The sequence below is a fragment of the Myiozetetes cayanensis genome, unplaced genomic scaffold, assembly GCF_022539395.1.
Source record: "Myiozetetes cayanensis isolate MyiCay16 unplaced genomic scaffold, myiCay2020 scf259, whole genome shotgun sequence".
Classification (NCBI taxonomy): domain Eukaryota; kingdom Metazoa; phylum Chordata; class Aves; order Passeriformes; family Tyrannidae; genus Myiozetetes; species Myiozetetes cayanensis.
Window position 1 is genome coordinate 1,502 of NW_026087476.1, and position 19,288 is coordinate 20,789.

The 19,288-nt window shown below is 43.3% G+C and overlaps 1 protein-coding gene across 1 annotated transcript in view; it reads right to left on the reverse strand.

Annotated features, from left to right (window-relative positions):
• Positions 1-1,481: 1,481 nt before the first annotated feature.
• The window catches only part of LOC126642863 (homer protein homolog 1-like), a gene marked incomplete at its 3' end in the record, with an annotated part of 59,035 nt that continues 41,228 nt past the window's right edge, over positions 1,482-19,288 (reverse strand). Inside the window, exon 5 of the mRNA XM_050320864.1 lies at positions 1,482-1,670. Within this exon, the coding sequence (XP_050176821.1) occupies positions 1,482-1,670 (189 nt within the window). The remainder of the gene's footprint in view (positions 1,671-19,288) is intronic.

Consider the following 19,288-nt stretch of genomic DNA (forward strand, 5'->3'; position numbering starts at 1 on the left):
ATTCACAAATCTGGAGCGCTTGTTAGAACTTCCAGCCTTCTAGAGGAGAAGTTTAAATGAGATGCTAAGTGAAAATCTCTCCCTATACAAACATTCATGACAAACTTCTTTCTGACTGGAAAATTTCTGAAGCAAAGCTGTTTTGTCAACAACTGAGAATTTCTTGAAATGAAAGCACTTTGCAAAAAGCACCAGTTTTAATTACACTTCATGCATTTTGTCCAGTCAGCTATGGTACATGAAGTTACAGTCTAATGGAAATTGTCATTCTTCCCTATCACCTCATTTGGCTGGGACTTCAAGATCCTCATCCGCAAGTCAGTCTAGGTATAGGACAGCCCCAACAAACTGCCATTTCTCCAGGTTTCTCAAGCTCAAGGGAATTCTTGCTCTTCTTCCAGGTATGATGCAGCCTGATGAATTACTCTTCCTCAAATCAATATCATCCTTGTTCCTGAAACTACTAGCCTCCAGCTGGACAGATCCAGCACAGGTCTGAAAGAATACTTCACAATTTTCAGGATTTGGCTAACTGTAATTGTCATACATTATTTCATTTAAGAGAGTACAGTATATAAAACCAAACTGTCTGACAAGTAGCATACTTGACTTTCCCTCCTTTCAACATATTCATGAAACCTGTCTTCATGCAAAAAAGCTTATAGGGCTTTTCTGAGTTAGGTGATATTAGCAATATTAATACAACTCCATCAAAGGCATCTTCCATCCATACATATGGTTATCTTTCCTTCTCTTTGTACAAAACTATGTCCTAAACTATTATGACAAATTCATATGAATAATGATGAAAAAATTATACAATAGAGAGTTACATGTGAAAAGAGAAATCAAAATATTATACATTTGTTTTCATAATGCAGCCTTCAACCTTGTGCACACTTTATTCATCTCTCAAACACTGGCATTTCTGTCCCCATTGTGCTCTAATTTCTGGTTTACCAAATGACCTCTGCAAACAAAATTTACAGCAAAGGGAACGGGATCCTGCCCCTCCTGTATTAAATCAGAGGCAGATCTCTAACTGTGTATAATTGGCTTGATTCTACATTCAGTTTTCTTTATATTCAAGGATAAAAGGAAGCTGTTGGTCTTTGTTATATGTGGAAACTACAACAGGGTTCCTTTAACTTACAGATCTTATGTCAAGTGTCTATGGGCTTAAAGGCAAGAGGGATGAAGTGTAATGCTATGGAAAAGGTCCTGAAACAGATGTGATGCAGCTGACAGCAAATGAAGAGTGAAAGCTGACAGACATATCCTAAGTACCACAGGTTAGATAACTCTTCCTGCAACAAAACCCTCTGTAGAAAAAGAGCTACTACAAAAGAAAGAATTTTCCAACTGAAGAACCCTGTGTGTTTTAAATTAATCATCAATTTCTGTCTCAAAAATTAATCTAAAGCCCAAACAATAAACTATTTTACTTCAAAATGAGCAAATTCAGTCACAAGCACTTCTACCTCAAGGATCCTGACCATTTGCTTTGACTTACCCGCTTATGAAGACGTTCTGCTTCCTCCTGATATGCAGCAAGTTGTTGCTTCCATTGTTTTACATTGGCAGTGGACTCCAGCAGGGCTGCAGTGAGCTTAGCATTATTACCCTTGAGTGTGGCCAGTTCTGCCTCCCAATGTTTGCTGATTGTTGAACTGCAGACAGAAAGAGAATGGTAAGAGTCCTCTTTCTCTTTTTTTTCTTAAAATGTCTTTTTTTTTAATATCCAGGAAAAATAGAATTATGAAAAAATCCTATGTCCAAATGAGAATCCAAGTGCTCAAATCATCAAAACTTTAAATTAAGAAAATATTAATGAACAGATTTTTTTAATATAGATATATCACTTTTGGCAAACAACCTCTACCCTCCCAGTTCAACAGGGTACTTTTTTAAAATAAAATGTTAAGGATGATGAAATCCATATTAGCTTCCCAAAAGCAACAGTATGTAATTCTAGAATATGTATGTTATTAGTTATCATTTTAATCTACTACTTTATGAAATATATTGTAAATAAAAAATTGTCACCAGCTCAATAAAGAAAACTAATGTAGTGCTTTGGAACTACAACTTAATTGTCTTAATGCAAATCTATGCTGGAAATGTACTATATTTATTAAATACCATATTTAATTTCTATTTACAAATTCAAAAGTCTTGAATTTCAACACCATAATCTTGTTAATGTGCCTTTCTTCAGTAATATCAGCAAAGAGACCAAAGACTGAGGAACACAGAGATAGTATTGCTTTAATGCAAAGAGGAAGGTGATGTTGGGGTCTCTTGAAGTAGCCTATGGAGGAATAATCCTTGCCTACAGTTTAGTTATTCTCTGAGGAAACATAGGGCTTTATTTTTCACAGATAATTGGTCTGCCATCGTCCAAAGACCCTATCCTTCCACTCAGTATGCAAGGGAAAAACATCTTATACACATCAAGTGAATGTATTAGTATGCAATTAATTAATTAATATTTACTTGTATAACATTGACAGCATGTGAGGTGCACATCTACATGGAAAATACATATAGAAAATAATTAATTTTGTTTAATTAGTTTACTATTAAAGAAATCATAGAAAATCAGTGATCTGTAACTCGGGTCAAAATAATTTTTGTAGCAATGTCTACTCTTCTGTTTCTCTGATCATATTTACTTTTCATTTATAGTAGCACAGCAGATCAAAAAACTCCATAAAAGAACATGCTAAAAAAAATCTAGTTCATTATCATATTCACAATTCTTCATTGATGTTCTGATACAGCAAAAAAATATCCCCACCAGCAATTGCATGCAAGCAAGTAATCCCATTTAGTAGTTTTGCTATGGTAGGACTAGTAGCTAACTTTGTGTGCATGACATATACATGTTTACAAAATGTGCCTTAATGCTAACTTTTCCCCAAAGAAAAATTATTTTATATTGATGCAATGAAGCAGATAAAAACTTTATATCCAGGAAAGTTACAGGATGAGAACTCCTTGGTCACTTAATACCCTAATTTAAGATGCAAAAAGGGTAGTGAATGGATTTTTTTTCAGTTTAATAATTTATATACCCACAATGATGCAAGGTAAACTTATAAGCCATGAAGGTCCCAGAAGTCAGACTGCTAGCTAGTGTTGAGTAATAATGCGAGGGGGATTTGTGCAGTTTTTCATATTCACCTTTGTCCAGTGCCTTACTACCCTGCTAAGAAAACAGTCAGGAGCTCTAAGTTATTGCTTGTATACTGGAATGTCATCATTAAATACAAAACATGAATTTTCTATTACTACTATGGCTCCCCTGGTTCAAAGGTTAGAAGGTTTCTTTGAAGCTGGTTATTTTTTAATTGGTTGTTTTCAATAGGACTGCCCCAGTATTATTTCTCAATCATATTTTTTTATCCCTAAGAGATTTACATAGTGGGCATGAACATGTCTACTGTAATGCAGATGTTATTTGTTTGTAGCATATATGTATTTTCTTCTACAAATAATTTCTACTGTATCTTCTACAGATTTGACTATGGTTTCATAAAATAGAAATATATTACTTAAAGTAGTCTAGTTTTGTATCTGATAATACACAGTGACTGTCAAACTATTTAGACTTATACTGTTTCTCCTTATAAAACTGCACATTGTCTCACATAAATGCAGCAATGTGATGGATATCACACCATGAAACAGAGCAATAGAGCACATAGCCATCAGGTCCTCTTCCATTCTTGGAAGAGGCAAGTACATCATCTCTTGTCCTATGTATTGATCATCAAATCAGTGGGGTTGGGTCAAAATCTTTGCAGACTTGATGGATGAAGCTGACCAAAGAGATTGAGTAATGGTACAGACTCTTTCCACTATATGGCAGATTACTGTGCAATGCAAATCAGTGGCTATATTCTATTTGTATCCATCACCTAAATCCATATTCAGTGTTTCATAGTAAAACTTTAATTCATCACAGGGACTGTAGAGACTACCACAACACAAACAGAGACCACCTTTTAATATGGAAAAAATCAATGGGGAAAATGGGAGAAAGCTGCTGAGGGGTTTTTCTACCTCCATTAAGTGCAGTCCTTATATAAAAGGTATCAAATGTCCTGTCTGTCTCAGAAAACCTGATAAGCAAAGGGTCTCATTAGTTGAGATGCTAACAGACTGTTTTAGACATTAAAAGGCTTTGATCTCCTGGGGAGGGGACACTGATAGACAAAAAAAAAATAATACAGAATGGACAGAAAATTCTTATTTTCTGCCTCTTTTTACATGACAGAAGAACTTTGAAAAACAAGTAGCAAGTTGCATGAACTATGTGACCACAGTAAACCATATATTGGTTGCATAGGATTTAAAAAAACAACTTGCAAATGAGTTGCAACATTTATCAGTGAATACTGTCACTTGTGGTTTTTGACTATATCAGATTTTTAAGAGAATGGAAATAATAAAGTTTCCTTGCTCAAAACAAATCTGAATCCAAGAAAATACTAAATTTCTTGCACTATGTTGGCCCTAGAGTCAAATTTACTGAAAGAAGATTAAATGGATTTTTAAAAAAGAGGAAGAAATCCGATAAATGGGAAATCTCTGATACTGGTGTTTTTTCTATGAACTACAAATTAAGATTAGGAGGTAGCAGTCCCTATCTAAGTGTCACTCTCCCCTATTGTAACCCCCCCAGTTTTTATTTAAGAAAATACCCAAACACAACCCCTTCCCTTAATTCGCACTAAAAAGTATTAACAGCTTTTCATAGAATCATAGAATCAGCCGGGTTGGAAAGGACCTCTGAGATCATCAAGTCCAACCCTTGATCCACTACCCACCGTGGTTACTAGACTGTGGCACTAAGTGCCACATCCAGTCTCATCTTAAAAACCTCCAGGCACAGAGAATCCACCACTTCCCTGGGCAGCCCATTCCAATGCCTGATTACCCTCTCTGTAAAGAATTTCTTCCTTTTGTTGGAAAGCTGAGACAATACAGCAGCTGGATTATTTGTCTGCCTTCCTGTGAGGAGACCCAATCAGACAAGATGGGCAAGATCCCTTTTTCTTGATGTTACTCTCACTCTTAGTAAAATCTTATTTAAAATCAGTTACTGGAAAATACAATTAATGAATATAGGAATTTTTAGCATGTCACTTTGCTTTTACCTGATACTACAGTTAACAGAAGTAGTAACCAAGTCTTTGTAGCTACATTTACTAGTAGCTGATTATTTTTTACAACATTTGCCCCCAAAATTTCCTGCAATTATTTTGTATTGCTTAGAGAATGCATAATCTTATAACATGCCATTTCTTCACTATGCTATTTTGATGACCTTTTACATGCCTTAATTAAATGTTTATGCAATCTGTGACCTTGGGTGTTCTTGATATCATAGAATCATGGAATGGTTTGGGTTGGAAGGGACCTTAAAGATCACCTTCAATTAGACCAGGTTGCTCGGAGCTCCATCCAACCTGACCTTAAACACTTCCAGGGATGGGGCAGCCACAGATTCTCTGGGCAACCTGTTCCAGTGCCTTACCACCCTCACAGTAAAGAATTGTTTCCTAATATCTAATCTAAACCTACTTTCATCAGTTTGAATCCATTCCCCTTTGTCCTGTCACTACATGCTCTTGTAAAAAGTCCCTCTCCATCTTTCTTGTAGGCTCCCTTCAGGTACCGGAATGCTGCAATTAGGTCACCCCTAAGCCTTCTCTTTTCCAGGCCAAACAAACCCAATTCTCTCAGCCTTTCCTTATAGGAGAGGTGCTTCATCCCTCTAATCATCTTGGTGGCCCTCTTCTGGACTTGCTCCAACAGGTCCATGTCCTTCCTGTGCTGGGGACCCCAGAGGTGGATGCAGTACTCCAGGTGGGGTCTCACCAGAGCAGAGTAGTGGGGCAACACTTCCCTCGACCTGTTGGGCACACTTCTTTTGATGCAGCCCAGGACACGGCTTTCTACCAGCACCCCCAAGTCCTTCTCAGCAGGGCTGTTCTCAATCTGTTCATCCTCCAGCCTGTATTGATACTGGGGGTTGCTCAGACCTAGGTGCAGCACTTGGTCTTGTGAAACCACATGAGATTCCCACGGGCCCACTTCTCGGGCTTGTCCAGGTCCTTTGGATAGCATCCCATCCTTCTGGTGAGTCAACTGCAAGACTTCAGCTTGGTGTCATCTGCAAATTTGCTGAGGGTGCACTCGATCCCTTAATCTATGCCACTGATGAAGATATTAAATAACACCAGTCCCAATACAGACCCCTGAGGGATGCCACTTGTTGCTGATGTCCACCGGGACTCTGAGCTGTTCACCACTACCCTCTGGATGGGGCAGTCCAACCACTTTCTTATCCATCTAACAGTCTGTCCTGGGTTACACAAAAATTCTGGCATCCACCTTTTCTCTTTTCTCCAAATATGCCTTCTTTAAAGACACTGAACTGCTACTGATTAATGACTCAAACATTCGACCACCTGCAGTGACCTCCCAGGTGCTGTAAGAGACTGGACTATTGGCGCTAATGGCTCAGTCAGCAGTGTGCTCTGCTAACAATGTGCAGAGTGGCCAACCAGACCAGGTGCTGAAGGCGTGCACATCCGACACCTCAGGCTACAAGCTGGATGTTAAACAAGATAAGGAAAGAGAGAAAACCTTTGAGGTGGGATAGTGTTTCTTTTTCCTTACACAGGTGACTCAGCTGTGATAACTCCCAGTAACATTCACACCTAGCCTGAAGTCAGTAACAATGAGGTTGAGGGCCTGTGGATCAAAATCAGGGGGAAGGTCAACAAGGTTGATATCCTGGTGGGAGTCTGTTACAGACCACCCAACCAGGATGATGAGGATGATGAATTATTCTACAAGCAGCTGGCAGATGTCTCAAAATCGCCAGCCCTTGTTCTTGTGGGTGACTTTAATCTAAACCTACTCTCAGTTTAAAGCCATTCTCCCTTGTCCTATCAATACGTGCCCTCGTAAAAAGTCCCTTTCCAGTTTTCTTGTAGGTCCCCTTCAGGTACTGAAAGGTTGCAATAAGGTCACCCCTAAGCCTTCTCTTTTCCAGGATGAACAAACCCAAGTCTCAGACTTTCCTCATAAGAGAAGTACTCCATCCCTCTAATCAACTTTATGGCCCTCCTCTGGACTTGCTCCAAGAGATCCGTGTCCTTCTTGTGCTGAGAACCCCAGAGCTGGACACAGTACTCCAGGTAGGGTCTTATGAGACCGGAGTAGAGGGGGAAAAGCAGAGTAGAGGGGTAATATCTCACATAGAAACCCCATCCTTCGTTCATAGACTCAGCAAATCATTTAGTATGGAGGGGAATTTTGGAGGTTATCTGGTCCAATTCCCCACTGAAAGCAAGACCAGTTTCGAAGTTAGATCCAGCTCCACGGTTGGATCAGGTTACTCAGGGCTGTGAGTCAACTCTTGAAAAATGGAGATCTGGCAGCCTTTCTGGACAACCTGTTCCAGTGTTAGACCACACTTCTTGTCAAATTATTTTTCCTAATATATAATTGGAATTTGCAATGCTGCAACTCACATCTGTTGGCAGTTCAGAAGAAAAATGGGGTTTGATCCAAAAGAATCTTTGTTGAGAAAAGTTGAATAGACATGCTCCCAGGAAAATTTATTTAATGGAGAAACAAAAGTTTGGAGATTAGTTTTCATGTTCAGTTGTAATGTAGTTGTTGTTTTATGGGGAAAAGCTGACTGTCACAGCATCTTGTCCATGGGAGAAGAATGTGTAGATATGCATGCATTGGAGGGATACGCTCACTTACGTGAGCATAGTCTTTTAATAAATAGACCAGCCTCCAAAATGAAGAATGGTACTGCGAACACTAGCTGCTAAATTTAGTTCAATTTAATAACATATCATGTGGTTTATATGCAATGTAATCATAGTATTCCCTCCTTATATGTTTTACATTTATATGCAAGTTTTGGTGCCTGAGTCATCTGTTTGCAAGCTACAGCAGACTCATATCCTGTATCAAAGTTTGGTGTATGTGGGAAAGTAATGCATATTGATCAGTAAACTTTGCATTATTATTTCCATCTTTAACTTCCTCTTTTTATAAATAGCCTTACTGTGTGAATCAACACAGGCAGAAAGCCGGAACAACCACAAAGTTGCAGCTAGAAAGCAATGAGTAAGTTTATTTCCGTTACCTTGCTAACCGGGGGGATCCCCAAAGCAACACCCCCTCAGAGGTACACAAGCAGAGATGCAGGCACAGTTAAACTCAGTACTAGAGGATCACTGGCCTACTGTTCAGTCAGGTTTTAAGAAGGGTTATTCCCATCTACAAGGTCACTTGATGATATACAATCCGACTTGCCAGTCTTCTGCTTTTTAACCCATTCCTCCCAACATTCCGACCCCTCGCTCAAGAGACCACTGTTGACGGGGAGGCTCAGACATACATACACGATCTATGAGATCTAAAATATGTCCGATTTATTAGGATAGCTCAGGGTTTTTATAGCATCTGTATACAAGGTCTCGTGACAAGAAGCACATAATTGGTTACAGGTCACTGTCCAGATGTAAACATGCATTACAAATACCTTTATAATTGGTTATTAACAGGTAACAAGGCAATTATTTACTTTATCAAACTCCACCTTCTTCTTGGCACTGATTTCCTTTTGTTCTAGCAAAGACACCCGTGGCCATCTTGACACCTATAACTTATAGTGCTTACAAAACTATATGAAAGTTTATAAAAGTCTATAAAAGTACCTCACACAATATAAATTGCTCACACATTCATCATGTTCCTCCCACAAATCCCCTTTTTTGTTTTTGAGCAATTTATACTACACTACAATACATTCTTATCTTACCACTAACATATTACAACACACAAGTGTATGTACCCATCACCATTGAAAATTAACACCTTCACTCACTTATCATTTATTATTATCTTATAATGTTAAAACTTAACCCATACTAAAATTTAACAGGTAGTACATTAGGTTTACACGAAACACTCTCTTAAATTCTTGACTTCTATGATTATATGATATTACACTATAAACTATCTTATAATAATACTGAAAAACTCTGTAATTCTGAATAGCTTATCTACCACAATATCAACCTTGTTCTGCAGTATCACTCCCTTTCCAAGGTCTTATCCAATGTGTAGGCAGCCACCGAACTCTTGTATCTGTGAGGACACAAGCATATCCTCTACCAGTTAGTTTTACCTCCGCAGGCCCCTTCCAGACCCCGGTTTGTGGGTCCTTTTACTGAACTTTCACTGTTACCTGTGGATTTACCAAACCTGACTGCATAGAAATGTTATGAATTACAATAGGAGGGTCCGATCTTCCATCCGTCAACCGTAAAAAATTCAAAACATATAACACTTTTGCAAGTCGGTTATGTGGGCTATCCAGCTCTTCTCCCCCTTTCTGTTTTTGCAAAAGTGATTTCAGAACTCCATGAGCCTGCTCGATGATGGCTTGTCCTGTAGGAGAATGAGCTATTCCAGTAACATGAGAAATACCCCAATTCATGCAGAATCTGCGAAAACGCTGTGAGGTATAACCGGACCCATTATCGGTTTTAATTTCTGTAGGGACTCCTAGGGCTGCTATACATGCATGCATATGACGAATGACATATCTGGCACCTTCCCCAGCATGAGCAGAGGTCCATATAGCATGAGAAAAAGTGTCAATGCACACATGCACATCCTTCAATCTTCCAAACTCATTAACATGAGTGACATCCATCTGCCAAAGCTGCAATGCTTGTAAACCACGAGGATTGACCCCCAAGCCAATGCTAAGCCCATTCCTGTGGCAGGCTGAACAAGCTTGTACAACACCACGTGCATCTGATAGAGTTAACCCAAATTGTCTGGTTAGGACTTCTGCAGACTGATGGAAAAATTCGTGGGACAAGACTGCTTGTTGAAATTTGTTCACAGCAGGACCGACCCATGCAGGTGCCACCAACCTGTCTGCCCTGTCATTACCAAGTGTTAAACCACCATGCAGTTTCCGGCGACTCCTGATATGAGTGATAAAGTAGGGATGTGTTCTCTGGTTTAACAAATGCAGCAACTGTGTCATGAGTGCTGCTAAGATCTTATTCTTCAGGGTTTTGATCATTGCCCTCTCTATCCTCTGAACTGTTCCCATATCCTCTATGACTGCATTAATAGCCCGTAGATCATGCAATAGTCTCCATTTCCCTGACTTCTTTGGAATGACAAATATAGGAGTATTCCATGGGCTTGTAGATGGAACAATGTGACCTGCATCTAATTGCTCCTGAACCAGTTGTTGCACTATCTGCAGCCTGCCCTCTCCCAGCGGCCACCGATCGACCCATATGGGTCCCTCTGCTCTCCACTTCAGCTTCAAGGTCGGTTGCTTTTCAATGGCCGCTCCTAAAAAGGAGAAGTAACCAGGCGTGCTCCCATCTGACCTAGCAGGTCTCGACTTATCATACCCACTGGCAAAGATAACACATAGGGCCTTGTACTCACTGATGTACCGTCAGAAAAACGAAAGTTTACTACATCTCTACTGATCCATGTTTGTTGTACACCACTTACCCCTCTCACTCCTGCAGGTGCCATTACCACAGGCCAGGTGTTAGGCCATTTGTGTCTGGGGATGATGGTAACATCCGCTCCGCTATCAACGATCATGGTCATAGTGCTGGACTGACTATTAGGATGTTGCACAACTACACTCTCCTCAGGTTTCCCCTGCTTAATGTCTATGGCCAACATCATCTCAGGAGAACCTGTGGAGCCAAAACCTTTATCCCCTCGAGCCCGTGATTCTGCCTTGGGCACCACTGCCTTGAAAGGTACCAGCTGTGCTATTTTGCTGTTAGCCGGAATGAAAACTGGTGGTGTTAAAGTATATACCATGCTTTTGATGACTCCTGTAGCATCAGTATCTATCACTCCTGGCACCACAAAAATTCCCTGACGAGACAAAGATGAACATCCTAACAAGAGAGCACTTAACCCTTTACCTAAAGGTCTTTATAATGTAGAAATACTCTTAGGTTAAAAACTCTTTTAATACCTATATAATGCATTACCAGGTCTATAAATATATATATATATGGATATATAAACCCACACAATACTTTTCTCTTGCACACAATTGTCTTTCAAACATTCATAAGGTGGCCACCGCATTCATACCTCAATCATACATGCTTTCACACAGTGAAGCTTTTGTTTTTGATTATAATACGATTTATATGCAATTCCCCATAGCAGAGGCTTCATCTTCGAAGGGTCAGCAGGCTCACAAAATAGCAGGCGTCCCTGCAAAAGGCAACGTTGACCTTCATGTAAAGCCTGAAAACCTTGAGCATGAGCCATCTGCATTTTCATTTAAAAGTTCTCACCATCTTTCTGTTTCTGATGGTCAGCAGTCAAATGATTGCCATAAGAATTTATACACATGTAATACATATTAGTAAACACTCCCTATAATAGAGACTAATTGGGTTTTGATAAACAAATTAAAGCTATTATAGGAACACCTTTTGTACTGTTCTAGACCAACCTGCTTACAGGGAAAATCAGTTTGTTGTGATTTAACCTGTGAAAAAATTCTTTTAAACCTTTTAAACAATATACCCTTTGTATTACCCACTAATAATCTGAAATCTCACTGAAGAAAGAAAAAAAAAACCCAAAACAACAGGATTAGTAACCTATAAACTGCAAGGCTTAAAATATCAATTTAAATAATTTAGAAAAAACTCATTTTTCAAAGGTACTGTGTTTTCCACATTCCAGTGAGCAAAACGATTTTACACTTAAATTAACAAACTGACTTCTTTTTGCTATATGACTCTTCCCTTTTCCTGATGCTAAGGGCCACTAATGCCCCACTGGAGCAGCCACAAAAGCTGCTTTTTCCTATTCAACCACCCTTCCAGCCGCCTCGAGGGGCTGGGCTGCAGGGTTTGAGGTGTTTGAGTCAAAACACTGTGTAGTTCGCGACTTTGCTGCTGTTGTTGTTTTCAGCAAACAGGAGTAGGGTCGCAGCTTGTACTGTTGACGCCGTTGTTGCTGCCGGTGTACGGCCACTGTGGCGCGGGGGAGATAACCCCCCAGGGCGCCGGAGCCGCTCCCGCTGCTCTCTGCGTTTCTGTGCTCCGCACCCTCGGTCCCGGGGGCTGTCCCGGTGTTCCGAAAAGGAGCTGATTCACGTTCTTCCCGCTTTGAGAGAGATGACATTTCGGCGGAGATGCGACTGCCAGCGCATAAGCGACGTTAGTCACAGGCAATTCACTCGTAGTTGCCGCTGTCGATGACGTAACGGCCGGCTCCGTGCCTGACGCATGCGCGATGGTTACTGCTGGTAGTGCTGCGGGCGCAGGCGCAGAAGGTCCCGCTGCGATGACTGACTGCGCAGGCTCGGCTGCAGACGCAGGCGCGCTGCCAGATGCTGTTGCCACTGACAACGCAGGGGCAGCGAGGAGGGGGAGAGCTGCAGGCAGCGCAGGCGCAGTGACGGTTGAAGTCCCTGGCTCCGCTCCAGCCTTGCTCTCCCCGGTTTTTCCCCCCCCCACCGCAGCTGGAACCAAGCCAAGCCGCTTTCTCGCCGCCATTGGCACGGGCGCGGTCGTAGCGCCGAATACCAGCTGATCCGCAGAAGTTTTACTCTCGGAAACTTTCGCTTCCGCCCCGCTCTCGCCATCTAAAGCTGCGCGCGCGGACAGAGACACTCGCCGCTCCGCTCCCGCTTCTTCCAGCGCGTCTACCAACAAGCGCCAGACGCCTGGAAACTTTTTAACTTCTTTAGACCCTCCTGAGGTCTCTTCCCACAGTTTCTGTTCTAGAGAGTCCCAAATAGACACTTCAAAGGCAACAGAAACACCGGGGATAAGGTCCTTAGCCCTGGACCATTCCAACAACCCTCTAAGGGTGGCACATTCATAATAAAAGTCCTTTTTATAAAGGATAGTTTGAAGAAGCTTTTCCACCGCCGCCTCCTCTCCTGAGAGGACGGTCCCCATCTTGCTTCTCCTTTTCTGGCTACTCGCCTGATCAGGGCGAGATTCCCACAAACTGCTTACCGCGCGGATTTTTCAATTCCAGACGCTGGGGTAACGTCACCGGAATTCCAGCCAGCTTCTCCCTCCTTCGTCCAGTTCGCTTCCACGTCCTGACCGAACAGCGAACCCGAAGTCCCGATTTCACACTGCTGCTTTTAACACCGTCTCTGGCTAAACTTCAGAGGGGCAGCGAATTTCGCTTTTAAGACCTTCCTGGCTAATCTTCAGGAGGCAGCGGTCCCAGTGTCCCTGTTCGGGCGCCACTTGTTGACGGGGAGGCTCAGACATACATACACGATCTATGAGATCTAAAATATGTCCGATTTATTAGGATAGCTCAGGGTTTTTATAGCATCTGTATACAAGGTCTCGTGACAAGAAGCACATAATTGGTTACAGGTCACTGTCCAGATGTAAACATGCATTACAAATACCTTTATAATTGGTTATTAACAGGTAACAAGGCAATTATTTACTTTATCAAACTCCACCTTCTTCTTGGCACAGATTTCCTTTTGTTCTAGCAAAGACACCCGCGGCCATCTTGACACCTATAACTTATAGTGCTTATAAAACTATATGAAAGTTTATAAAAGTCTATAAAAGTACCTCACACAATATAAATTGCTCACACATTCATCATGTTCCTCCCACAGACCACTGCTGCTGGGGCTGGAAATGTGGGATAGGAAATTGTCATAGTTCTGATTTCAGTAAGGAATTTTTCTTTCCCTTCCCCCCTGCGTGTGTGCTCTGTGGATGAGCCATCAGGTGAACAAAAGGCCTGGTCACTAATGGCCGAGAGATTAGTCTCCTAGCAACAAAGGGGGAGGAGTTGGGGGGGGGCTACTGGGGTGTGGGACTGGAAGAGGGTGGAGGCTGGGGGGGAGCTCAGTCTCTCTGCCCTGAGGGGAGCCTGCTGCGGGCTGGAGACACTGCCGAGTTTCTTTGTCTCTTTCCTGTCGGAGGGGAGTTTTTGCTGCTGCTCTCGGCTCAGCTGTGGCTGGCTGCAGGCCCTGCTTACAACAGACCCTAATCAGCTGAAGTTTGTGAGTTTTCTTCCATTGGGAGAACTTTCTGTTTTATTGTTGTTGTTTTTTTCCCTCCCCTTTTTCACCCCACACACACACCTGGCGGCAGCCAAGGATCTCACAGCGCCGCCTGGTGACGGGCACTGGACATTACAAGTTCTGCCCCTCCAGTGATCCAACAGTGCCACCTGGTGAATGGTACAGGACGTTACAAATTTTGCATGTCCAGTGACCCGATGGCGCCCCCTGCTGACTGTGGCTGGAACTGCACCAAAGGGTGCTAAAAATTGAACTATTTTAAATTTTCCTTTTGCCGGTTTATCAGTTTTGTTCTTGAAGGGGATTATTGGTGGGTATAGGAGTATTGCTTGGTTGTTTTACTTAGTTTTTTCGTGTTCCTGTTAATACACACATACCTTTTAATAAAGGGCTGTTATTTTTTTTTGTTTTCCCTTTTCTGTGGGATACCTGTCTAAAGAGCAGGCTGTGGACAAGCTGTTAGTGGGCCTTAAGCCTGAATCAACCAAGGACTTTACCTCAGGAAAAGTACTGGCACTGATGTCAGCCTGCAAGAATGCTAACTGTGAGATAGCAGCAAAGAGAAACAGGCGGAGAAAAAGGGCAGAGAGAAAGTGCAGGGAGAAAAGGCAAGAAGATGTGCCTGGACAACTACGTATGAGCCAATCACAGGATAGCAAGTACTAAGTGCTGAAAAGTGTGTTTAACTATTTCCAACCAATCGTGTAAGAACATGTATGTGTAAGAAAAGTATATAATGGAAACTGTAACGCATAATAAACGGGATTCTGCCTCTTGATCATATTGGTCTGCGTGTAGTTTCTCCGTACCCTCTCGCAGTGACACTTTTCCATAATTTGTTTTCCTTCAATCGGAGCCTCTTAATTTCGGATTTATAATTGCTTAGAAAAAGAAGTTTGGGTCTTTTCCTCCTAATTCATCCTCAGCAAAAGACCCTTGTCCCATTTAAACTGTGACAGAAATTTACAGAGACACTTAATAAAGCATATAGAAAAAAGAATAAACATATCACAGAATCACAGAATCACAGAATGGGTCAGGTTGGAAGGGACCACAGTCATCCAACCTCCCTGTTCAAGCAAGGTTATCCTAGAGCACATTACACAGGATTGTGTCCAGATGGTTCTTGAATATTTCCAGTGACGGAGACTCCACACCCTCTCTGCGCAATCTGTTCCAGTGCTTGGTCACTCACACAGTAAAGAAGTTCTTCCTCATATTCAGGTGGAACTTCTCATGCATCAGTTTCTGTGCATTGCCTCTTGTCCTCTTGCTTGGCACCACCAAGAAGAGCCTGGCTCCATCTCTTGGCACCCTCCGTTCAGATACTTATAGGCATTGAGGAGATCCCCTTCAGTCATCTCTTCTCCAGGCTAAACAGACCCAGTTCCCTCCGCCTTTCCTCATATGTGAGATGTTCCAGTCCCTTAATCAACTTTGTAGCCCTCTGCTGGACCTGGTCCAGGAGCTCCATGTCTCTCCATATACTAAGGAACCCAGAACTGGACGCAGCTGCAGCCTCACCAGGGCCTGCCAGAGGGGCAGGATCACCTTCCTTGACCTACTGGCAATGGTCTTGCTAATGCACCCAAAGATACCATTGGCCTTCTTGACCGCAAGGGCACACTGCTGGCTCATAGTCAACTTGTCTGTCAGGACCCCCAGATCCTTCTCTGCAGAGGTGCTTTCCAGCAGGTCAACCTCCAGCCTGTGCTGGTGCATGGGGTTATTCCTCCCCAGGTGCAGGACCCTGCACTTGCCCTTGTTGAATTTCAGACAATTCTTCTCTGCCCATCTCTCCAGCCTGTTGAGGTTTTTCTGAAGGGCTGCACAGCACTCTGGGGTATCAGCCACTTCTCCCAGCTTTGTGCCATCAGGGAACTTGCTGAGAAGGCACTCTAGCCCCTCATCCAAGTCATTGATGAACAAGTTAAACAGTACTGGTCCCAGTATAGAACCCTGGGGGACGCCACTAGTGACAGACCTCCAATTAAACCCTGTGACACTGATTATGACCCTCTGGCATCTACCATTCAAACAGTTCTCAATCCATCCCACCGTCCACTCATCCAGTCCACACTTACTGAGTTTGCCTATGAGAGTGTTGTGAGAGACAGTGTGGAAAGCTTTGCTGAAGTCAAGGCAGACAATATTGTAATAGTTTCATTATCCCGGGTTGCAAAATAGAGTACATTCTTCACATCTGGTCCTGTCCTGACTGGCCCAAGGGTTACAGCATGGGCAATCTCCTACTTAATCTGTTCAAATGCTTGCTGCTGTTCAGGGCCCCACTGGAAATCATTCTTCTTGTGGGTTACCAGACAGAGAGGGTTTATGATTTGGTTGTACTCAGGGATGGGCATCCTCCAGAAATCTATGGCACCCAGAAAAGCTTGTGTTTCCTTCTTGCTAGTCAGTGGGGCCATTGCTGTGATTTTATCGATGACTTCAGTCGGGATCTGACGATGTCCATCTTGCCACTTTACTCCCAGGAACTGGATCTCTCAGGCAGGTCCCTTGACCTTACTCTTTTTGATGGCAAACCCATCTCCCAGGAGAATCTGGATGATCTTCCTTCCTTTCTCGAAAACCTCTTCTGCTGTGTCCCCCCATATGATGATGTCATCAATGTACTGCAGGTGTTCTGGGGCCTCACCCTTCTCTAGTGTAGCCTGGATCAGTCCGTGGCAGATGGTGGGACTGTGTTTCCACCCCTGGGGCAGTCGGTTCCAGGTGTACTGCACACCCCTCCACGTGAAAGCAAACTGCACTCTGATGCCAAGGAGATGGAGAAGAACGCATTTGCAGTGTCAATAGTGGAGTACCACCTCGCTGCCTTGGATTCCAGCTCGTACTGGAGCTCCAACATGTCTGGAATAGCGGCACTCAGCGGCGGGGTGGCTTCATTCAGGCCACGATAGTCCACAGTCGATCTCCATTCTCCGTCAGCCTCACACACAGACCAGATAGGGCTGTTGAAAAGTGAGTGGATCTTGCTGATCACTCCTTGGTCCTCCAGCTCACGGATCATCTTATGGATGGGGATCATAGAGTCTCGGTTGGTTCGGTACTGCCGACGATGCACTATTGTAGTGGCAATTGGCACTCGTTGTTCCTCAACCTTCAACAGTCCCACAGTAGAAGGGTTCTCCGAGAGGCCAGGTAGTGAATTCAACTGCTTAGCCACCTCTGTCTGGACAGCAGCTATTCCGAAAACCCATCTATGTCCCTTGGGGTCTTTGAAATACCCATTTCTAAGGTAGTCAATGCCCAGGATATATGAGGTGTCTGGGCCAGTCACAATGGGGTGTTTCTGCCAGTCCTTCCCAGTCAAACTCACTTCAACTTCCAACACGGTCAACTCTTGAGACCCTCCTGTCATCCCAGAAATGGAAATAGTCTCTGGTCCCACATGTCCTGAGGGCATTAACATGCATTGAGTGCCAGTGTCAACCAAAGCCTTGTATTCTTGTGGGTCTGATGTGCCAGGCCATCGGATCCACACCGTCCAATAGACACGGTTGTCCCGTGCCTCTACCTGGCAATAGGCAGGGCCCCTCTAATTCTGGTCTTTGTCCTTCTCATCACAGTTTTCCTTCTGTGAATACCATGGAGAGGTACCTTCTAGCAGGTCAGATCCCTGCCCACGGGATACTGGCACTGCACTCACTTTCATGGACTTTCCTTTTTTCCTCTCTTTCAACTCTTGTACTCGGGTTGCCAGGGCATGGGTAGGTCTCCTGTCCCACTGTCCCATGTCTTCTCCATGGTGAGATAGGAAATGCCACAACTCAGTTCGTGAGGTCTGTCCACTCTCTCTAGCTGGGGGGTGTCTGGTTCTCACTGGTGCCATATGCAAACTCTTTCCTTCAATCCTCTCTTTCAGTTTCTCCTGTTTATCTTTCATCTCTGTAGTTAGTGTCTTGAGGTCATTAATCAATGTCTTTACAGAGGAAATGCGGGTTTGTAGTGGTCCTTGGATCATACTGTCATACAACCAAAGTTTATTTGTTATAGACACCACTGGTTCTCGCTTCTCCCCAGTCTGCAATGATGTCAGGTAACTGGCGTGTGCGGACGGTCCCATACGTGTGAAGCTCCACCACATCTGTGGTGTACATGGTAACTTTGTTAGGATCGTTGGTGGGTTGCCCATCCCTTCCAAACAGTACCTCCAACAGTGCCATTTCCCTCAGGCGTAGGATACCCTCCTCCATGGTTTTCCAGCCCTTTGCATAATGGTCTGCCTGCAAGGAATCTCTGTAAATGAACCTCTCCCTCACGCCATCTAACAGCCGTGTCCAGAGAGACAGGGGTTTTGATTCTCTCACAAATGCCTCCTCGATACCCACATCCTGGGCAATACTCAAGAACCTTGCTTCTCCACCGTCAAGGTTTATGACATCACCCGTGGAGTCCTAAACTCGGATCATCCAGGCCAGTATGGGCTCATTCGGGTGACGGATAACGTCTGCCTGTAAGCTCCGGAGGTTGTTATACGATAAGGACTCAGTGATGATTTCTGGCTCTGGACTAGCTGCCTGTGAGGGTCCTGCCTCCCCATCATCATCAACTGGTCTTATATTTCCTCTTTTGGATAGGGGCAACTTCGATTGACTTCTTCTGTCCCTTGGAATTGTCCTTATCTGGAGTCACCCTGGTATCAGGCATCTTGTTCCCGTCTTTTCCTGTTTCCTGGAAGTGCTGTACCATACTGAGCAGCTTCCTGTAGGCAATGGCCAAAACCCCACATGCAGCTGCCAGTTGCCTCTCCATGGGTCTATCACGACCTCTCTCCCTCACGGCTTTCATTATCTTTGTCGGGTTTAGGAGTTGCTTGAGAGTGAGTTTCCACGTTGTAGGAGCTGAACAACTTTCTAGGAATTTACCCATATCCTCCCCTAACCCATGCCATTTGAGGTTTTCCACCCCTGGGGTAGGCTTCTGGACCTGTTCTCAATAATTCCTGACCCTAATTTCGTATAATAAATATACCATCATGGCACAAAATTGCACGCAAAGCCCAAAAAGTAAAAAGTCTCTGACATCTAAGGAGGATTTAAACTTCCCAGAGGCCATTGTATTGGATCCAAAGGGAAAATGTATGAAGGGTTGGGCAAATATACCCCCCTGTGTTTCTCCATAGGG